The 23,291-nt window shown below is 40.1% G+C and overlaps 1 protein-coding gene across 1 annotated transcript in view; it reads right to left on the bottom strand.

The window, feature by feature from the left end:
- gabra4 (gamma-aminobutyric acid type A receptor subunit alpha4) overlaps positions 1–17,179 on the bottom strand; it is a 32,438-nt gene extending 15,259 nt beyond the window's left edge. The window contains exons 1-7 of the mRNA XM_042493041.2: positions 16,834–17,179; positions 16,622–16,740; positions 13,586–13,653; positions 13,102–13,322; positions 11,642–11,724; positions 6,986–7,129; positions 6,260–6,412 (exon numbers count right to left, since the gene is read on the bottom strand). Of these exons, the coding sequence (XP_042348975.2) occupies positions 6,260–6,412; positions 6,986–7,129; positions 11,642–11,724; positions 13,102–13,322; positions 13,586–13,653; positions 16,622–16,740; positions 16,834–16,922 (877 nt within the window). The 5' untranslated portion in view covers positions 16,923–17,179. The remainder of the gene's footprint in view (positions 1–6,259; positions 6,413–6,985; positions 7,130–11,641; positions 11,725–13,101; positions 13,323–13,585; positions 13,654–16,621; positions 16,741–16,833) is intronic.
- Positions 17,180–23,291: the final 6,112 nt, after the last annotated feature.

Consider the following 23,291-nt stretch of genomic DNA (forward strand, 5'->3'; position numbering starts at 1 on the left):
CAAAATGACGGGAGGCCAGGGGCCAGTCTAAGCAGCCTCATAAACGTTTCTGAGACTTTAGGATGTTTCTAGGATTTTAGCACATTTTTTAGAATTTAGGACATTTTTAGGATTTTAACATTTTTCTAGGATTTTAGGACATTTCTCAAATTTTAGCACATTTCATGGTTGGGGGGGCACATGTCACAATATCAGGGGCCAGATTTGTTCCATGGGCCATAAATTAAGTATCACTAATGTAGATTAATAAATAGTCCTACAGGTAAGAGGAAAAATATGTGTTTTTGATTTGGGGGTGAAATGTTAATAATCTTCTAATCTACCTTTCACAAGAAAAGCCGATTGCTTTTTTTTGTAAATCGTTAAACTATTTCCTCAAATCCATGAGCTCAAGCATCTCTACAAAATGCAATTGGGAATTCAGCCTTGTGACCTCCTCTATCATTAGTGGCCACATCTGCATATTCTAGAACAACAGTCTCATCACATCATTAAAAGCACAGAAACCAATGACTTGCTTTAGCTTGTTTAAAATGTATGACCCTTCTGTCTGAAGCCAAAAAACTCCAACTCCAATCCTCCCTCCACCCCGTTTGTCTTCCTGACAAACTGCTTCTTCCACACTCACAGCAGGACACTGTGGCTGGAAGTCAAAACAGAGTGTGGCTGCAGGGAGGAAGAGGAAAAATCCAAACACTGACTGCCTCCTCCCCCTCCCCACCTAATATGCACATTTACACACAGCGGATAACAGCAGAAATCCGCTGCCTCAGAGGCTCCACTGATACAACAATGGCTGTGCTGCTGTGATGCCTCTGTGGTGCTGGACAGCTTTGGGCGCAGAGGCGGGGGCAGTGCAGCTGGACTGTCAGATCCATTGGTCACTGCAGGAGAGCAGAATTGATCCCCCACTGCTTTATTACATTGCACGACACCAATGGACATTTCTACTGAGGGTCATACGGTGTTTATTCTGCTCAGCAGACTCAAAACACAAACTGCACAGTCAACAGAAACACACACTGTGGCAAATGCACGCTGAAGACAGACAGGTGATACTGCAATATGTGTGTGTGTGTGTGTGTGTGTGTGTGTGTGTGTGTGTGTGTGTGTGTGTGTGTGTGTGTTTGTGTGTGTGTGTGTGTGAGAGAGAGAGAGAGAGAGAGAGTAACCAGTGGTAAAACCATTAGGGAGCGTGGATGTTTGGTCACCATTAGTGATGCGGTATGCTGTCAAAGTTTGACCAGATGCTGCATCCAGCCAACAACATGCCTGATGTCATGATATAAGAGGAAGTGCTCCAATTATACACATCAGAGGCTGTTTACAGATGATGAGGCGTACTACTCAGCATGTAAAAAAGTGTTTGAAGTGTAAAAATCCTTTAATGGCTCCAGAGGGAGAGCACTGGAGTTGCCATCATTTGGGAAGACACCTCCAAGGCCTGCTCCTCATCTCTGCTGGCACCTTGAGGCTACAGTATATCGCACCAAAATCTCAAACTCAACTGGCTGCAATTGAGTTGCATTGTGGTTAATGTAGGCACTGGAACACAATAAAGAAGAAGGATATGGAAGAAGAATATGTAGAATAAAAGAGACGATGCTAAAGCAGTGGAGTTTTAAGCACCACAATAAAAACAAAAGTTCATTTTTTGTCATTCATGATACTTATTCTGGGGATAAAGGCTGGGCGATATGGCTTTAAAATAATATCACAATATTCTCAGGCTATATCGCCATACAGGATATATATCTCAATATTTTGAAATTTCCTCTAAACTACTGTAAAATACTAAAATACTAAATCATTGAAAGAATTACAGTTACAAATAAGGTAGCTACTGCTATAAAATAAAGTCCCATAAACTACTGTTAAAATAAAGTTCATTAACATACTGTTGTAATGTTAAATAAAGTAGAGTGTTACGTTAGATAAAGTACTGTTTGGTAAAGTTAAATTAAGTATTATTAAAGCGGAAGCTTGAAGGTCCCGGCTCGTCTCGGGCCAAGTGTCAGTGTCTTTGCTGTGGATTTGAAGCTTCCAGTTAAAAGTTCAATGTTAGCAAGAGCAGAAAGTTAAACTGTAACTGCAGTATGAGGATTCATCCACTGCAAGCTAACAGCTCTCTGGTAGGAGAGAGAGGGACAAACAGAATGCCATAATTTAGGTGAAATACTACATTTGCACCGCACATTAGGTAAGGTAACATATTATCTGTATTGGCATTTTATTTTTAATGATCGCTGATAAAATTAACTAATTAAAAAGTGCAAAGAAAGTGTCAGCATTGCACAAACTTTTACTTTGTAAAACCTCAGGGTGCTATTTTGATTTATCCATTTTTTACTTTGATTTTCACTTACTTAAAACAGTTGCTGGGAACTTGCTGTATATGATGTTGAAAGGCTCAGTTTAGATTAAACATTTGCTAAAGGCTAAACAAATTCTAAAAGACAGAAATATTTTCGTTTTTAATGTAAATGCATATTCGTACCAAATATCGGTAATCTGTCTCATTAACTATCAATAATCAGTATCAGCCCTGAAAAAACAGCATCGGTCGCCCCTTATTTCTGTTGTAAAAACAATGGATGCTTCAGCTATTATGGTTCTTATTTTAGGTCTATATATATACAGGGTTATGGAAACAGTGATCCCCTGCAGCCATTTCAGGGTCTACCGACGCAATTACAAGGAATATTATATTTGCATGGCACGTAAGGTAAGATAACGTAAGGTCATGATGTGATGACAGAGAGGACAGAATCCTTACCTTTCTGCTGCAAAAGGAATGAACACTCTAGCTTTTATGGTTCTTATTTTAGATCTATTAGATCTATCTATCAGGATCATGCAAACTACCACCTCCTGTGAAAGGTCTGTTATAAAAGGCTTAATTCAACCATTAGGTCAATAGTCCCTCAGTAAAATATGCCTCATTAAACAGTGATGCATTTTCACTAAAAAGAAACTAATTTAACACTACATGCCAAACACACAACAAAAGATTATATTTCACTAACAGGCTACTTTATTGTGAAACTCTACATATTTCTGGCATTGTGATGTCACAAAGCTTTTGGGGGAATCACTGCTCACCATTTACACTCATGCTTGTCTCTCATTACTCAAGTTAAAATTACCTCTGAAAATGATGGTCCAAAACATAACCTATCTGAACTACTTTCAAAATGAAGGACGAGTGTCAGTGCCATTATCATTGAATGACTTTCCATCAACATAAGTGGAGGAACGTGGTCGACAAACTACCAAACTGAGACGTCCCTTAATAATGAAACAACAACACCCGGCAACGCTGGTCTACTTTTAGCAGCTCTGTCTGTCGTCCTGCCTCTCTATCGACGCACACTAATCAGTCTATTCTAGGACAGGGACCCAAACGGCATATCAGGGGAGCCAGGGAGAGCGCAACTGGGTCACAGGCCAGAAACTGAAACTTACTGATGATGTAGAAAAAAACGGATAATACAACAACTTTTGAGAATTTGACAAAATGCCAAATAATATATTTACATTACACACACTTCATAAGCAAGCTTACAATTCTAACTATCTTAATTGTAACAACAGTATTTAGTAACACTGCAACAACTATAACTATAATAATAGAATAACTGGAATTTGATGCCTCATGTTGAGTTATTATTACATCATCACTCATCACATCATGTATTTATATCTTAGAAAAAGGAAAGATACCTACACCTACCTATAACTTTACCTATAACTGCTCATTAAATCAGCATCTATGTGTTGCCTTCATATGGCATCATTTGTCAATGTTCATCTTACTTCCTTTGTTTTAGACCTCTGTACAACAGATTTTGAGGTAACTTCATAACAGGTTTTCCTTGTTGCTTTTTGAGGATCTGTTTTTTTTGTGCATTTGTTGTTGATTTTTTTTATTTTTTACAATGGTATACAAACAAAAAATCATTTTGTTTATGTTTAAATGATGAGATACATGAGAAAAAAGTCTTATTCATTTGAATCAAATTATAGAATAGCATTTTCTGACTATTATATATGACTATATATATTATATTATTATAAGATAATTAAGTCTAGAGTTTTGAAACATGATGAAAAATCTAGGAGATAAGTTTGAAAGCCAGTAAAAAAAATAAAGGTTTTGAAAGCCTTCAAACCTTTTTTACAATCCCCAAAACAGTGATTTTCCAGTCATGGCTTGGCAGCTGAATACAGCTGGCACAGCAGACCTGTCCGGCTTTGGATTTTATAACATGCTGCAGCCAAACTAAACGCCAGAATAGCCTAAATGTTGGTACTGGCTGGCTCCTGCAAACCACAGATACATTACATTTGTACCTCACTTTCCAGCTGATAGGATGAATCTTTATGCTTCTTTCTGTTTCAACAATGCTCTGGTTAAAGGATTTCACTGATATGAAGAGGGCCCTCACATAAAACTGGGCTTTCTAAGCCGAATAAATATGCAAATACTTTTGAAATTGGTGCTACATTACCAGAAAAAACAGAGAAAAATGATTTTCCTGCTCAAGAGGTGGAAAAGCTACAACTACGAGAATGCTGTGCACCTGACATACTGTGACCTGATCCACGTGAAAGCATGGGGGCTGGCGATCTCGTATTACAGTTAAACGGTAAGCTAAAACATGTTTCTGAAAACATTTAAGGCAAGAAATGTGCAATTCAGTTACAGAAACTTGGTTTATATTTGGTCAGCGCTGCTTAGTTTTACCTGATCTCTGTTTTTTCAGCAGCTGTTTACAGTGTGCAGGAAACAGTGTGGAGCCCACTTCCTGCTCCCAAACTCTCACCATTACAGCTAAACGAGGCATTAAAATACATTTCTGAAAACATTTCAGATGAAAAATAGACGGCGCAGAAACATAATCTTAATTTATATTCGATTAGGACTGCCTAGTTTATCGTTTGACTGGATTTCTGCCTGAGTTTGAGAGAAAGAGAGAGGGGTGGGTCTGTCTGACTTTTTAAGGCTAATTTTCTAAAAACCAAAACTGAAGAAGGACAATTTTGTTTTGCTCAAATGTTTAGTATGACATAAAACATGAACATTTTCGATTTTCTACGTCAAAAAACTTTTTTGAGTGAAACACGTCTTGGCAATTTTGTGTTTTTCACTCTGCATTTGAGATCCTACCGCTTGGACTCCCATAATCATGAGTTAAAAAAAAGGAATTTCTTATATTATTTAACAGAAAAATAGATGTTAACAGTTATTTTGAGATTTTACAATGCAATGTCAGAAAAAAACAATCCCTAAAACTCTACGTTCCATGTCTGAGCATTTTTAAGACTTTTGAAAGATTAACTCAAGTCAAGATTAACTTAAGTAATTTTAATACTAACTATTTTTAGATTAATGAATTCAATGCTTTTTAAGACTCATTAACAAACTGTGGGAACCCTACAGTAGTTTGAGCAACACCCCCAAGAGCCAGCAAAACAACGCAAAATGACGTAATTTACATTGTGTAGTTTGTTGGCCTCCAACAAACACCATCTCGCCCTCCCACTTCTCGCCTCGGTGACACACCATCCACCTTTCCCTCCACCTCCTCATGAAAAAGTCAGCTCACGTACTGCGTCACTTTAGAAACACTGATATGACACGTTTGAAACGTACAAATTCTCAAGCATTTTTCGTCTGGGGACTTGGATAGCTAAACCTTGTTAAAGTAGCACAAACGCTTTTTTGAATTTACTGCTCCTGATTAGGTATCCTTTAGGTAATATTGGAAATCCGTAGACACCTGAATCTCAATTACCTCCTGAGGCGTGTTACCTGTAACTACCTACTTTTAATACTCTTGCAGGGCATCTTTCCCCATCATGTTTTAAAACAGTTTCAACCCATTTAAAGAGTATTTATATGACATCTTTAGAAGATTTTGTATCATCCACTATTTGAGCCAAAACCATTTTCATAGACCAACATTTCTGCTCTTTGCTTGAGGCATCTTTGCTGAGTAGAAAATGATTTTTCCTAATGCTGTCAGCTGTTCATTCTAGCATTTCAAACCACACTTAAAACTAATAGCAGTGAATTTGCACTTCACGAGGCAATCTTAGGATGGAAAATAAATAAATAAACAGCAGCTCTTTCTATTCCCCATAATCACTTCACACTGTAACATCACCTTGTTGCACAGAGTGGAGAGAAACACATGCAGTATGGAGTAAATAAACAGAGGCTGTGCAGGATGAGAGATGTGTGAGGGCTACATACCAAAAACTGTGCGTGCCGGGACCGATTCTTTATTTATCCAGAAGGACACTTGGGAGAGGATTACTGTCATTATGCAGGGGATATACGTCTGAATCATGAAGTAGCCCATTTTACGTTTCAAGTGGAAGTAGACCGTCATCACCACGTATTCACCTGCAGGATCAACAGAAATGAATTAGTTTGATGAACAAAGAATTTAAAGTCGCAGGACCGCAGATTTCACTTAACGCAGCTTTAGACAGACGTCACATTTGATTCTATTTGATCGTTTTGTTGCACTCCTCTATGTTTTAGTAACCCCCATCCATTTTCACCCGAGCGGACACATGCCACACAACTTTCAAATATCTTTTTTGGAGCCTTCAGTATTTATGTGAACTTAAACGCCCTCTGAAATGCTGCAACTCATGGTGTTGACAGGGTTTGATTTCAAGTGGCTGCCGTCTGCTGTTCACGCTCCAATGCAGTGACAAAGCTCCAAATATCAATATCTACCAACTGTGCTGCATTTGTACAGTATTTGTCCTGTCACTCATGCAGAAAATTCAGTGTCGATCCACTAGGTTTGACAGAGTACAATCCACACAGATGGCTGCACATCTTTCAATAAAAGAGAACAGATTTTGTAGTTTTTTCAACAATTAATTTACAAAAAAAGAAACAGTTCATCACATCATCCCCTGCAGTCATTTCACACAAAACAGTGAGAGGACGGGTGAGTCTCACCTGTGATGGATTTAATGGTTTCACTGGAGACTGTCTGGCCGATGAGATCATACTGAACGAGGCTGGAGGACTCAGGAGGGACCTCCACTGAATGCTGAGGCCCTTTGGTCCAAGTATAGATCATCTCTGTTTTGGGATAGGCATCTGTGGGCAGACAGAAAAGACACATCTGTGTGAGTCACTAAACTGTAAGTTGTGAACTGTGCAGTGAAAAAAATAATACGAACAATATAGGGAAACAAATCTGTGTATGTGTGTAATGTGTTTGTATACTGTAACTGTCTTTGCCCACATATGTACAGTATATGTTGATAGGTTTTTATAAAGGTATTATTTGTTTAAATGTATACATACAAATGTATAGTCTATGTTCATACATTCGCAAGACCTACTTGATACCACCCAACGAGTTGATGTGTTCATAGATAAGACCCTCTGCCTCTTACTACCTGCCATCTGATTTGTCATTAGTTATAGTTAGATGCTGTAGCCTTTTTAGGTCCTTCACTTGATGGAGTAAACTTAAAATATGAGAGGGTTGTGACATGAAACAAAGGCATCGAGGTTGGAATCAATCCCAGGAAGGTGCAGCAATGTGGCACTTATTGCAACTTGGCTATGAGAGTGCTCCGAAAGAAATCACTTAAAAGGTGTGCTGAAGAAAGCCGTGTGACCGAAACCCTTTTTTCTTTTATCTTCATTACATATTTTTCACACTTTTTGAATATGAAATGAATTAATCTGCTTTTGCTGCTCAAGAGCCTCTGTTGCTTTTGTTTTGTTTTTGAATTCAGTTGGTTAATTGTTATTGTACGTTTCTGCAAAGTAAAAAGTACATTGCATTTTACATTATATAGCTGATATGTTGTAACTGTCTATTTAAAAAATGCTATGGTTAACATGTATTTAGGTTTTGGCACAAAAAACACTTTATTTTTTATTAGGAGAAGGTCATGCTTTGGATTAAAATACTCAGTTTTGGTAGCACAAACCCTTCTAGAAAGACAGCAGGAAAAAATCACCTACAAAAAGCAACTGAAAACACAACAACTCGCCCCTAAAAACATCCACATTTAGTGGCTAAAAAGCCACTGGAAACACAGCGGTTGAATACTTTGTTGGTCTCAAACAGTGGTCTTTAGTGGTCTGCAGCTTGGCAGGCATCTTGCCTTTATGTAACCCCTAACCCATCCACCATCCTTCCCACCTCTGGATGACATATATATGCTTTGTCATTTCAGAGACATTGATATGATACATAAATAAAATGTCCAAATTGAATGTATCTAGTGTGCAGTCATCTATAACATTTTCTTCTGGCAACTGGGCTTTTATAAATTGGGAGTGTTCACCCTGAATATACTCACCTGACACGGTCATTTTTGTAGGCCTTAAATATAATCACAAACCCTTCCAAATAATCAATACTGTAAACATACAATAAACTAGAAACTAAGAGGACTGAAACAGGAATTCAGCATTCTTTGTATTATCATTGGCATTTCCATTTCATGTTTCTGATTCCTTAGAGTGAATCAGAAACACTATAAAACCAAAACAAGGAGCTGAAAGACACTTAAACACTCCATAGAGCTGAGGGGAACTGCAGTTGGAAGATGCTTATCTGACACAGTGATATTAAATATCATCAAATTGGACAGTTTGGAATCCAAATCATTGCTGTACATTGTTTCCCAGAGAACTGTATTCATAGAGATGGGAAAAGCCTCTGAAGCAGCGTCATGGGACACTAAAACTCTCCACTGACTAATTAATTTTTTAGGACTTCCAGCCCTTCAAGGCAGATTGACCCTTGACTTCTATTCGAAAGCAGGAAAACTATAGAGTCGTTCATTTACTGATCTGCAAAAAAAATATATATATAAGATTGCATCGTAGTTGGGGTTTTTTTTAGCTGATTGCCAAGGAGGATCTTTCATCGTAAATTTCACTGAACTGTCTTATAACCGATATTTGCTTATAAAAACAGCATCTAACCCAGTTTCAAATCCAATGAAACCAGAGCAATGCGGTTTGAGTCAAAGTTCGTGGAGGTCCAACGTCACTCACTAATGCATCGTGCAGAACTACTATCCCCAAGAAAAGTTACATCATTCGGATAAATTCTCCACTGTGTCTGACTTGGGGATACTTTAAATCCTAACAAGTCTTTTTAAGTTTAGTGCTCTGCTGTATGTATCCTGGTGAGGGTGGCCAGTCTGTGGATGCACAACAAAATGCCAGTTATCTTTGCCTGCCACTCCCTATGGGACTCAACATCGGCAGGGTACCAACTGTGCTGCCAAAATGAAATGACTCTGGTGTGTCATGGAGTGGAACGCAATGCCTGTGCGCACAAGTCCAGATGGAGAAACAGAAAAAGGAGACGGAGAGAGGGAGAGAGAGAAAGACTGATGGAGAAAAAATGAAGGCAGGGCAGACAGAGGGAAAATTAGCACATACACACACACACACACACACACACACACACACACAGCAGCTATGGAAAATAGCTGCATAGGTCTGTGCTATCCTGAGGCAGAGGAAGGGATTCTGACCTTTCCTTCGCTTCGGGCCACATCAGATCCATGGTTGCTTCCTCCTGACTGGAGGCTAGCAGCAGCAGAGCGGGTTGGTGAAAGGAGGAGGACGAGGAGGCGGAGATGGATGACAATAACTGAGAAATGTGAATTTGTCCTCTGCAATGTCACCACACTGGGTAATTGACGACGGAGTGTAAAAGCTAACTCGTTGTCTTTTCCTCTCCTTTCTCTTGCAGATGTAATCTTCAAATTGCTGCTCCTCTCCGATAAGACGGAGCTGAGAAACTCCTTTATTTGAGATAAGTCATTTCTGCTGACCAGTAGGCCCACTATAAACACTGGTGCTGAGCTAGGGCTTTATTGTTCACGATGAAGAATGAATACTTCATTATTTAGTATTAGCATTCAGTCGCTTTGTGTCTCACAAAGGGCTCAGCTCCTCCTTTCACCACAGAGTCCATGTCAGTGCTGAGCAGAGAAAACTCACGTGATCAGGCTTTTATTCAGACCAAGGCTGCGTTCAAAATCACACGCTAACATGCTAGTTATACTAAGTGTGACGTAAAATGGAGTATTTTTTGTAGTCACGCTGCATAGTATGTAGATTTTGTGTACGCAAGAAATGTTCCCATATATTGCAAGAATTTCTGAGTACGAGATGTGAGCTTATGTGATATCGTTAAGCTTCTTCAGACAGCACAACAGCCGGAAATAAAGAGGATTTTAAGCCAGGCAAAACCCTGTTAATATGTCCCTTTATTAAGTTTTCTTTTTTTTTTTTTACACAAAAAAGTAGCTATTTAGATTGTCAATATGTAGTTAGTTTATTCACGAAATCAGCCTAGTCTCAAAGAAATCTGTAAAATGGACACAAAGGCGAAGACATAACATAGTGGTGGACACAAAATATGTTAAAATTCCGTGCTGGCAAAACAGAAACAACACCTGTGCAAAGGTAATGAGGATCTTACATTGTGGTGAACATATGAATCAAGTATAAAGAGCGAGAAAGTCAGATGGGCAGATGGGAACGGTTAGTGGATGGACCAAACAAACATGGACTTTCAACCAGGAAACCGCTGCTCTTTCCCACATAAAACAAAAGTCAACGTAGTGATGTGACTTTCTGTAACTACCCAAAGTACACAAGTTTACATCACTTATGAACCTAGACTGTAGAAAATTGTGGGTTCATTATGTTTTACTGTGGATATTTGTTGTTTGTCAACTGACAAGCTAAAACCTTTTGTTAACATATTTTGCTGAACTTTCAATGCCTTTTGTATCGTGCACTCAGCACTTAATTCTGCACAGCTTTTTCACTCTTAAACAGCCTAATTAACCCAAAAAAATCTCCAACACCCTGTACATAGGAGATAATATCTTGTACGTAAGAGATAATATCTCCCATGTAAAAAATAAATGTTAAACTTTGACATTGCACGCAAAAAATCTTTCATCTTGTCTCTAAGGGCTTCCATAGAAAACCTCAAAAAAACAACAAAAAACATTCTGTGTAAACCAAATTGAAGTCAAAACTCTGCTGAAACTACTTGCTTTGTACTATTTGCAAATCACATTGCCTCCGGTTTAGTGATGGAAAGTAATCCAGTGGGTCTCCTGTGAAACAACACCAAAGGGCACAAAATGTAGTTTAGCAGCCAAGAGAGGCTTCTCAGATATGGGTTTATTTGTTTATAGCTACTATAATATGACTCAGGTACAAATGGGTAAATGCAGTAATGATTCAATTAAAAAACTGACATTTACACTCTGCTACATGTATGGGATACTGTAGAGGGGTCAGAGGTCAGACTGTTTTGTTGGGGCTTTTTTTTTGGTTTTCAGAAGTACAGCCATTGTATTTGACACAACATACTGTAGATGTTTTACTGGTCACCAGTTAGTTGTATGTGCACAGCTGGTTTACTGTATATTGTCCTGTCAGAGAAAATCAGCAAACATCTGGTTGTTGGTCACCTGCCTCACCTGCCATGTGGAGAGCCAGGGCATTATGAAAGGAGACTGACTAAATTTGTGTCAGTTACACTCTGTCTCTACCTCTTTATTTATCACACACACACACACAAATACACACATAAACAGAACTTACAGCTTCCAAACTTGAGGGGACACGCATGTCCATCCATGGGGAAGTCCACAAGCTTCATGGGACATTCAGCACTGATAGTCAACCTGTTGCAGAGAAGAGTTGCTCAATAAAGGACCAAACAGACAAACTCTCTTTGACTTGAATTCATATCAGTGAAGAGATAGATAGGTTAACACTTGCAGAGGTCAGTGATTTACTTACACCAAATCATTTTCAGTAAAAAGGCAAAGGAGCAGTTATGTGACTGTTGATACTGATAAAAGATGTAGAAGTTTGGCAGCCTCTGCACTGCTTCCAAGCAGCTCTGCACTGTTTACACATAATGAGCCACTGAGTTTGATTTCACAGCAAATCTGTTTAATTGCTTTTAATCAAACAAAGTCTGTCTTCTCTCTTCTCCAACTTTTTTTTTTAAATTAGCACAAACTCCAAAATACAGAATATGAATTATGTGAAGAATCCATTCTCCCATCATAAACTGCCATGTGTTAAAGTGGAAAGAGAAGTTTTTTTGCTTTAACTTAAAATTATACAGGCTGTTCTAATGCACTTAAAGGTTGCTAATGCAACAGAATTCATATATAACCCACGCTATGGGAAGACTGCGATCACATGACCAATGTATAAAGTACAAAGACTGAGAGTCCATGTGAGGAGGCAGGTTTGGTGATGGAAGGGTTAAACTAACACAGGACTTTTCTCCAGGAAAACGGTGTTTGTGTCCTTTGTGACTTTTAAGTTATTTTAAGGTGTGACGCCACCATATTTCTTTTTCTAATCCTAATCTACGTGATGTCACTTTCTTCAGCTTAGCCAACGTAACATTACACTGAATATTAGATTGAAAGTAAGTAACTTTAAGTTCATAACATGATGAACACCCTTCGTATGGCATTAGTTCATAAGATATACGAATTGCTGCATTGTTAACTAAGTATTGGTGTCACAACATAATTGCTAAAGAATTATGACCTCATCTGCATTTAGATGTTTCCCTATACGCTTTCACCATGCAATTTTTTTTGTTACCAGGTACGATCTTCCAGGAAAATGAGGTCTCAGTTTATGGCACACAGGAAGTGCATCGACCACTGGGCAACCCAACAGAAAAAGGAAAGTGCCTTTGTTTTCTCTGGTAGCTATCGGAGGCTATTTCCATTTACTAAAGAATATCAAGTTCTTTGCAGTAACAATCATCAGTAGTGGAAATGGTGCACAGTGGCACAACCAAAGAAAAAACAGCGCAGTTGAGTTTGCAGCATCAGTGTCAATAATGACACCACTTGGAAACGTTAGAGGGGTTTTAAAAAGTTGTCTGTTTCCAGTTTAAAAATGTAAGAAATAGACACATAATTTGTGAAAACCCTTTGATTTAAATTAGGCAAAACTTTTGGTTTCATCATTGATCTGGTGTTGAATGTTAATAGATTGTTCATGGTGATAAGAGTACACTTCAGTACCTCATGGTGTACAGAATGGTGCCATTCTTCATGATGCGGAAAAGCTTGTTGGGGGCCGTCATGTTGTGAGCGACTGACTTCTTGCCATTCCTGAAGAAGGTATCTGGTGTCCACACTTTAGTAACCATCAGGTTGTTCAGCCTCAAAATCTCTATTGGGCCCTCATACATCAACCTGCGGTCCACCCACGTCTGCCGGAAAAATACGTCCATTGTGTACTCCTAGGACAGGAAAATTGGCAAATGCAAGACAAACATCTGAGGTCAGGCAGGTTGGCAGGTGGGATGATAGCTCTTCATGATTATGTGCATTCATCTGGAAGAAAGTCTGCTTAGTAAAACATGTTGTTTTCCTCCCACATATGAAGTACAGAGGAATTGACTATGCTCTTCTGTAATGATCAGATATGGAACAAAATTTAGTATTAATACAACAAACACACTAATTAACTTGGTTTATCTCCTTTTAAGGTGTGGGTACCTACCATTTCAACATCTGAGACAGGCCCAAAACTCGTCACATAAATGTCAGTCTTGACCTCAGTCACAGGACCTATTGAGCCAATAAAACAGAGCGCCCGTTATATTTCCATTTTTAAATCCTTCCATGTCACAGTCAGGCCCATGGGCGTGTTATGAGACAATGGCATCCCGGCTACAGATATGTAAAAGGCCCAACCACCTCTCCTACATAGGAGCAAGACACAGATTTTTTGGTGAAAAACAGGATTTTGAAAAGTCCCCTGTCGAATTACACCACAGCTTTGAGATAACTGTGTCTTTTTTAGCCTTTCTTTCTCTCCTTGTAGTTATTTTGTGTCTCTTTGCAAATTATTTGCAAATCTTTTTGTGTTTCTTTGTGATCTTCTTGAGTCTCTTCCTGGTCGGTACGTGTTAATTTGAGTGCATTTTGCAGGTGAAGTTCCAGGTGGGCTCTGAAACTTTGGGCCCTTAGGCCTCTGGGTTCAGTAATCCATCCATGGTCCTGCATCAGGGAGACACCAGTCTTATTAACATTTATTCACATTTTATATCAGACAGCCCAAAAGACACGCAATAGCTTATCCAGAGCTAGTGCCTTTGCATAATGGAAGTGGGGGGAAAAAATAGCTTAAAAGATGTAAAACATAATCCTGTTTATTTTTTTTTCTCAGTGAATGAATGTGGAGGCAGACTGTACATGCGTTGTTTATAAGTGCAGGGATAAGCATAGCTACAGTGTGCATGGCTATCTGTCTGCTTTGCCCTGTAAACCAAATAGCGTTGCTTCTTAACCATGCTTTGAGACAAGATGTACAGAAAAGAACCAAATCCGCACTTTTAGCACTTGAACTTGTGCATTAAGCATTTGTCCCGCAACATACACACGGTTATGTAACTACAGTCGCTTTAACATGCGAGCTTATACAGGCCCCTCTCCTGACCAGGCTTACAGGGTGAGTCTGAAACATTGCGTGTGGTGTGACACACTTGACCCTAAAGCAACATGTTCTATATGATACAGAGAGAGGGGTAAAAAAAAGACATTGCTGCTGTGATGTTCCCATTACCACTTATGCACGTCATGTATTTATATCTCCTCTGTTACTTTTCCTGAGGTTTCTTCCTTTTTTTCTCCTATTAATGTTTTTTTTTCCTTCGAAGGCCAAAAATAGTACAGTTATTTGATGCAGATTTGTGATTTAAAGGTCCCATATTGTTAAGTCTCATCTCCATGTCTTATTTAATATGAAGCAGGTATAGGAGCTATATAAATACTGTGAAAGTATTAAATCACCCTATCCATAGAGAAATGCACACAGCCTCTATTCAGAAACTGTGCTTTTAAACGAGCTTTCCCGATTTCCGTGAATTGTGATGTCACAACTATAGACTAGTGTATAACAAGTAGTTTCAAACTTAACTTCCTAAATTGGGCTCCTTGTATTTCCTTTTGGAATATTTTGAAAAACAGTGTTTCAGAAGGAGGATGTATACAGGTACTGTATATTCAGGCACGCAAAATAAAAAAAATGTTTTTTTGTTTTTTGTTTCCTTTGGTTGGTTTTTTTGAACATTTAAGTGTGTAAATATGCCCCGGTGGGAGTCCAAAATACTAGTATAAACTGAAAAAATTCTCATAATATTGAACTTTTAAGGCTATACAAATTAAGCAGACCTATAGGGCTTAATACTGACTTTACAGTTATCCTATTGCATTTTATAATGTGTTTAGACACTATTAAAGCAAAAAAGTCAATTAAAAACATAAAATTCACTCTTCCCTTTTCATTAGGATGATTAAGTGTGTTTCAGGAGTGACATAAGGGCTGAAACTAGCTTGACATATGGCGTACGTGGTGCCTTAATGCACAGGTAACTAGGGTTGCAGTGGTATAGCGGTGGTATAGAGGCTAGTCTGTGGTATAAAAAACTGACTGTTATCATACTGTGTACATTTGCTTACCTACGGAACTGAAAAAAATGCAAATGCAACTTTATTTTGGCTATATTTTCAAAATGGAGACTTTTTACAAATATTTCTATTCAAAAATGGTTTAAAGTTTTAATTATAGCAATAAAACATTTGTTCACTGAATGATCCAGCTGAAAAAAACAGCTTGACCAGTTTAAGATGGTTACACTGGTTGACCAACTTGTTTGACCATCTTAAGGTATATGTTTGCATTTTTTTATGGTTTAGCTGGTCATACCAGCTTGTGATGGTCACTCTAGCTGGTTTATCCAGTGAAGTTCCTGTAACATTGGAACCAAACCAAAGTCCTTGAGTAAGGAGAAATAACAGTGTCATGAGGGGGAATATAAAGAGCAAAGGGAATCAATCAGTGAAATCTACTGTCATGAGATATGCATAAAGATAAAAATGTCTATTTTCAATTCTTTTAGGGGGGGTCATTGTAACAGATAAGTCTTTAATACCGTGATGAAATCATGGTGAAACCACTATATTTTCTGACACGTTATGGTACAATGAAAATCTCACACTGTTACAACCCTACTAGTACTACCAAAATCTGTCAACCAAGTACCAGACTCCCTTAAAAATAGTTTAGTTTGAGAGTTTTTGGGAGGTTATTGTTAGGCAGCAGTGTAGTGAAAGGTATACTCTGGTATAACTTACCCACTTTTTTTCTGGCTGTTTGTAGTATACCCACCTATAAGCCAAATAAACACTGGAGACATACAGGACAGTATACCCACTAACCTTCTTGGTAACCTACCCATCTAGTTTACCCACTAATACACCCACCTCATCAACTACCATTACCCCACTGGTGTTAGGGTTAGGGGTTAGGGTTTAGGGTCCAGGTCACAGGTTCTGACAGGTCACAGAATTCAGTGTAACATACATAACGTCCAATTTTATTCTCATATGGCACAAAAAAAGTCAAATTAATGATAAAGTTGCACCTCTCTATTTCTAATTGTAAGATTTTAAGTGTTTCAGGGCTGTTCTGTGATTACTGTTCTACTCTTTTACATATAAAATTTAAAATAAGATGCATTTTTGCTCTACATACCCCCGAATCCAGGTCGCAGCCTGTTGTCATAGCCGTCCAAAAGTCGGTCTAAAATTCGAGTAAAATTCTCCGGATAGATCCTTTCATCCTTCTTTGTCTGTCCAGAGATTTTCTTGACACTGGAAAGACACATAAAAAAGCAGGGTAGCATAACTTCAGCGCCAGAGAAAGCTCCAGCACCGCGGAACAGAGAGGGACACTGTGGGACTCACCAAGTCGCCAAACAGAAAAAGTAGAAGAGGGTCCGAATAAAAGCGGGGCACATCGCTGTCACCGTCTCCTTCGTCTTGGCAGAAACCATCTTTGCATGCCATACTTCAAGCCTCTTCACATCTCACCACGCCAGCTGCCTGCCTGTGTCCCGGGGAGCAGGAGTAGAGGAGACACGGCGGCGGCGGTGGCACACAGGGGCAGAGCGGCGGCGGCGGCGCAAGGGAGCAAGTCTCCCGCTCCTGCAGTCTCTCCTCACGCGCACACATACACTCACACACGCGCGCGCGCACCTTCACCTCCAGCCCCGGTCACCTCCAGTGCGCTCGAGCTGCTGCTGCTGCTGCTATTGCTGGCATCCAGAGAAAGAAACCCTCTCTCTCCTCTCTCTGTTTGCTTCTCTGTCTCACCCTCTGTCCCTCCCACCCGCTCTGTCTCTGTTTGCTTTCTCCTTCTCCCTCTCACACACCTGCTTTGGTCAGGACACACATAAGACGTGCACTGCTTTGAAATTACTTCAACAGACTTCTGCCCCTCTCTCTGTAAAAAAAAAAGCACGAGTGTGTAGGCCTGTTCGTCTCCTCAGCACCCATCTGAGCATTTGGTGTTTCCTGACAGCATGACCTCCCCCGCCTTTCACAATCACACATAAAACAACACTTTTTTTCATTCAGTGTTTGAAACATTTTGCTTTGAGGACCTTTTTTTTAACTTTATGTGCTCCTGGCTTGCCCTTTGACCCCTGCGGCATCGGTCATTCCAGCTGCTTTGTGACAGTAGCCTACATGTTGAACTAGTTTCAATGCATTGGTGAGTGCCTGTATTAAGATTCAAATGGGTCAGTCTTGTCGCAATACGCAATCACACACACACACACACACACACACACACAGAAAGGCACACAGGTACTGTAGAGGAACTGGGACAAGCCACATGCTGCTTCACAGATTTCTCTGCACCTGGGACAAGCACAAGACCTTCACTCTGTGTGTGTGTGTGTGTGTGTGTGTGTGTGTGTGTGTGTGTGTGTGTGTGTGTGTGTGTGTGTGTGTGTGGCTCTGAAGGTGAAGTGCGGGTAAATCTCACAGGATAAACAAACAAGATGTCTGGGTTCCACCACACTGGCTTTCCTGATTAGTTTTGAAGTGCATACAGTATAAACTCACATTCTCTCTCTCTCTCTCTCTCACACACACACACACATACACACACAGAGGGCTGAAACAGGAGCCACACAGTGCAAAGGGACGGCGAACATTATGTTGATACCTTCTATGCAAGCTGAAGTCATGTAGTCTTATAACGCGGCTCCCAATCCCCTGCACAGCCGCCCACCCCAGTCCTCCCACAATACACTAGAGCAAGGCGGCTCTGTGGGGGATGAGTAATATGTGTGTGCTCTTTGTGGGGGCAGGCTTTCGTCCAAGTGATTTTCTTCTTCTTCTTCTTCTTTCTTTTTTAGACATTTGATTACAATTTGCTCTTTTAATGGTAGCACTTTCAGCACACTGTACAAAAGGGTTGTAATAATATTCATTCAGGAGCAGTCAAATGCCTGGAAATGTCAAGAAGTACAGTTTTCGGAAAGTCACGTTGGCCTTATTATGCCGCGGTGACCTTTCCATGTTAGTCTGTCCTGTGTTTAAATTACAGTACATGATGTATTGTTGTGTTAACATTTGTGGCCTGGAGACATGCTGTGCATGGAGCGCCAAAGAATTGTTTAAGGTTTCTAATTTAATTTCTGTTATTGTGCTGTTTCGTGGTGTTATTGTGCACGCGTTTGTCTCAGTTTGTCCTGAGATTCCTTGAAACAGGTTCTTCTGCTTTGTAAGCTATATGCCCTGCAGCAGAAATAACTGCTATGATAACCTACTTTTATATCAGTGTGAGCACATGAGTGTGTGTGTGTGTGTGTGTGTGTGTGTGAGGGAGGGAGGTAGACGAGGTAAGGCATGGCTTTGTGATGGCTGGTGTGTGTGTGTGTGTGTGTGTGTGTGTGTGTGTGTGTGTGTGTGTGTGTGTGTGTGTGTGTGTGTGTGTTGTGAGGGGTTGAGGGGCACGGCAGCAGAGGTTCATTACATTACCTCCTGTAGGATCCACATGGGGCCTGACGACATGTCTTCTGTCCCAACCTGATCACACGCACACACACACACACACACACACACACACACACACACACACACACCTACAGCTTCTGCAGCAGAGCTTGTTAGTTAGAGCTCAGCACACATGAAAGACTACTGTCTTTACTGTGTAGGAGCTACAGCGACATCTCATTAACTTTGCAGATGCTGGGTTTTTTTTGGTTTTTTTGGTGACTGTGTATTCCCCATAATCATTTTTTGCTCACCGGTAAACAGGGAGTAAGTTAGCTTAAGTACTTTTTTTAAAAAATAATTTTGTTGTTCTAACTTTTGTGTCATGCCTTGTTAATGTGCTCGTTGTCTCCTCCCCATGTTTTTGAAAGAAATCAAACCCATTTGCTCGGGTGTCAAAGGGTTAATCCAATCCTTCTTTGCTTCTTTCGCCTACTGCTTGAAAAAAAAGGAGAGGAGAGCCTCCATCATGAATTACAAGTTAACTTTCAGGCCAAAAACACAAAACAAGCTGCAGATAACTTCAGAATCTGTGATAATTCTCCGTGGGTTTGTCACTATGAGTGATAGATTTGTACATTACACAGACATTTGATGCATTGTTAATATCAGTTTATTGATAAGTTCAGTTTTACATTAAATGAAGCTAAATTAAGTTACGCTAAGTTCAGTTCAACTAAGGTGAGCTAGGTTTACTTTTGGCAGAAGGCTGCATTAAAGCAGGTGCTGTAAGGTGGATTTCCTACATGCTCAGTATCTCAATAAAAGCCTCTGGCGACTGATCAGCAGGTCACTGCATCTGCTGCCTTGGTGTGCTGGATCTGTGTAAAACTGCACAGCTCAAATCAGCCCACACTGTTTGTGCATAAAGGCTTCATGTGCCTGCATGAGATACCAAAATGTGTTCTCCGGTCTGATACAGCCTAAATAGTATAAATGAATGAATCACTGTCAAAATGCTCACTTTCGACAGTATTTAGGAAAATGCTTGTGTTATTTATTTCCCTGCATCGAGCTGAGCCACACTGTTCTGGGCTGTGTTATTGAGCCATAATGGCCAGGTAGGGAGAAAGCAGCTCTTTTGCGCTGGGGGTTACGATTGATGAGGCTCATTGTGGCAGAGCAGGAAGCTAATGAGTCAGAACCACGAGTCAAGCTGTCGGGAAATCACACCGCCCTCCAAAAAAGCCCAACGTGACATCTTCAACACCAAACAAATGCAGAGGGAGACACACACACGCACACACACACACGCACACACACTGAATATGAGACGCCAGAGAGCAGAGCTTATGTCACTGCTTTACTTCAACTGTAATTCATTTCTTTAACATGCATTTTGGCTTATTTGTGCACAAACTACAATCCGAAAGTGAGTGTCAGCACATTTACACTCAGACAATAGGACTATGTAGCTTTTAAACAGGACAGACACGAACACCTGATTACAAAAGATGCAAACAAAAGCACAAAAAGAGTTCTTAATTTACTTTAACCTCCTTAATCCTCCTTTCTACTTCTAATGGGGAGCAGTTCTTAACACATCAGGGACCAGACTAATGGACTTCCCTTTGCAGTACCACATCAAACCACCTTTGGTCCTGATAACAGCTCCCACAAAACATGGTACCGAGTCAGAAATGTAGACCAACAGCATTCCACGGTTAAAGTCTATTATATAAACAACAGTGCTTTGTGCAACTTCTTGGTTTTGATTGGTAGATGTTCCGAGTTTAAAGCTGCATTTACTATTTTTTTTGTCCACAAGGGGGCAGCAGAACAAGCTGTGAAGCTCCAAGCTCCCTGCAAGATACGTTTTTAAAACACGTTCTCATCCAAACTCACATGGTGCCGCTCTGTCATGACCTTCTGCATCTACATATAATGTTTTAGATATCCTTCTGTCTCAGGTGTTCACGCTTCAGAATGCCGTTATGGTGAAATCAACAAATGCACATGATGGACTGAAGCAGCATCATCCTTATGTTGACAAAACTGCGCGGACCGTCATGATGATTAGGATTACATAACAAAGTCATAGATGGGTAGGTTTCGGCAAAAGAGGTAAGGTTTAGAAAAGAACCCCACACACATCCAAAAGGAAAGCAAATTCCCAACTCCCTCACAAAAGTCAGTTGTATGTGGGACCCATCCACCTTCACGCCCATCCGCCCCATAAGTCCCCTCGCGCTCCTTATATTATGTGGTTACTGGCAGCGTTATTGACACTATGCTTCTGCGTTTCATGCGCACGCCACCACTTCCATCCAGCCGAGCTCTCAAATGACGTCAACCGTGTGTGTGGACATGCCTGCTGCCATCTGTCTGTCTGCCAGCGTATGATAACAACACCATGGTCCTGTCTGAGCACGTCCTCATCTGAAGCTGTCCAGCCATGTTCCAGTTGGACATGGGAGGTGGCTTTTGGCATGACCCTCGTCCGCCAAAAGCCACTGACAGAGCGGCGCTATTTGACAAGTTCTGAGTGACAATTGGAGAGGTGGCTTTTATAACTTTGGTGAGCCCCTGGCATTTCATCCAGTGCTATCATTGTGTCATAATTTCAGTTTGTCCAATACTTGGGTTTAGGACAAAAATAAATGCAAAACCAAATGTCCTACTTTTTTGAAAGTCTATAGCACTACTCTATTTAGTCATATGGTTGTGAAAGTAGAGTTGCTGATGATTCACTTCTCAGTCCAATCGTCAGAAGAAAATGTTGAGAATTGTACATTTCTGCAAACCACAAATATGTTACATTATATCGAGATTTCTAAAATGACAGATTATGAGCTGACTTTGTCATTGGAAGGTCAAGAGGATGGTGGTCAACGTGACACTTGGGTGAGACCTGCCAAGCTGGAGGCAACCAGTTTCTCACAGATGTATCACTGTGTTTCTAGCCAAGATAGTGCTACCAAAAATAGTTTCTCACGGAGACATTGCTGCATTTACTGCTGGGATTTTGTCACCAAAGAGAGGTTTTTACTGAGACATCACTGCCAGGACAGCGTCCCCCCAAAAAAGCAGGTGTTTTTTATTGAGACATTGCTATATGTCCTGCCAGGGTTGTGCATCAAAATGGGATATTTCTAACCATAACTGTGTGGTTTTTGTGCCTAAACCATTTGTTACCCATATTGATGTTGTTAAGTAAAGTTTTCACTTATCTTCTTCATAATAATGTACAATGTAACATATCCATGGTTTGCAGAAATGTACAATGCCAACATTTATTCTGGGCTGCAACTCATTATGTAGCAGCATCCATATATGCAAACAAAGGAGGTTGTTCCTCCTCAGAGGCATGGTTTTGTATTTTTCTGCAATTTGTCACAACTTGAAGCACATATTCAAAATAGGTTGGAATAATAATCATGCTGTATTTGAAATGAAATGTCATTTTTTGGAAATTAACAGAAGAAGTGGTTCTTTCAGTCTGCCTACTGCAGTTTCACTCATCCAATAAGATGATTTCTGTCTTGAGAGAAATACTGCCTCTGCAAAATATTTGTCAAACCAAACCTCCAAATTGCTAGTTAATCCATTTGCCCCGTGTTAAACTTGGCTCACGTCCACCGAGGGTGTATTTATCCACAGAAGCTGCACTCTCTCACTCAGCAGTTGGAGAAGTCAGCTTGATTTTATACGTGCTAAGGCAAACATGAGCAGAAATATCATCGTCAGCGGGAAGAAGGGGATGTTGTTTTGTGTAGCTGACCGTGACCTCTGACCTCCCTGTAGAGGCGTAGGTGGAGCCAAAAGGAGAATCTCCCCTCAGGATTATAACTGCATAAAAAAAAAGAAAACAACTCCTTCACTAACACAGAAGTCTATAAAAATAACATCAAATTCTACTCATCCATGTTCAGAAGAAAAAAATATTGACATGAATCCCTTCCTCCAGGGGTTCTAGTTACCACCTCAGCCCACAGCACTGTTGGCCAGTTCTTACCATTATTATGTCTTGGTGGAAACAATGGGAAGATGTTACTACAGCAGATGAAAGTCATGGCATAAATGATGTAACCAAAGGATGACTGACAAATGAACACTTCTTCCTCCGGAGCTCCTGTTCTAAATTTGTCTTTGGTCTGAAGGCTCTCCTATTGCCGAAAGGATTAAAAGTGATCTTAAAGCACTCAGGAGTCCTCCGAAGACGATATTTTCGGAGAAGCATTCGTAAAACAGTGGCATAATATCTTAATTCTTATGAAGCACTTTTTCTGCAGTGCTATCGCTGCCCACAGTCATGGAAAATGAAGTCGTTCCATCCAAAGGAAGCATCATCCTGAACCATTATCCACTTGTGAATCTGATTGGGAGTCATTTACGCTCTGCAGCGCCCTAGCGGCCTC

This window comes from Plectropomus leopardus, chromosome 8, assembly GCF_026936395.1.
Source record: "Plectropomus leopardus strain MGB_pleo_1.0 chromosome 8, ASM2693639v1, whole genome shotgun sequence".
Lineage (NCBI taxonomy): Eukaryota > Metazoa > Chordata > Actinopteri > Perciformes > Serranidae > Plectropomus > Plectropomus leopardus.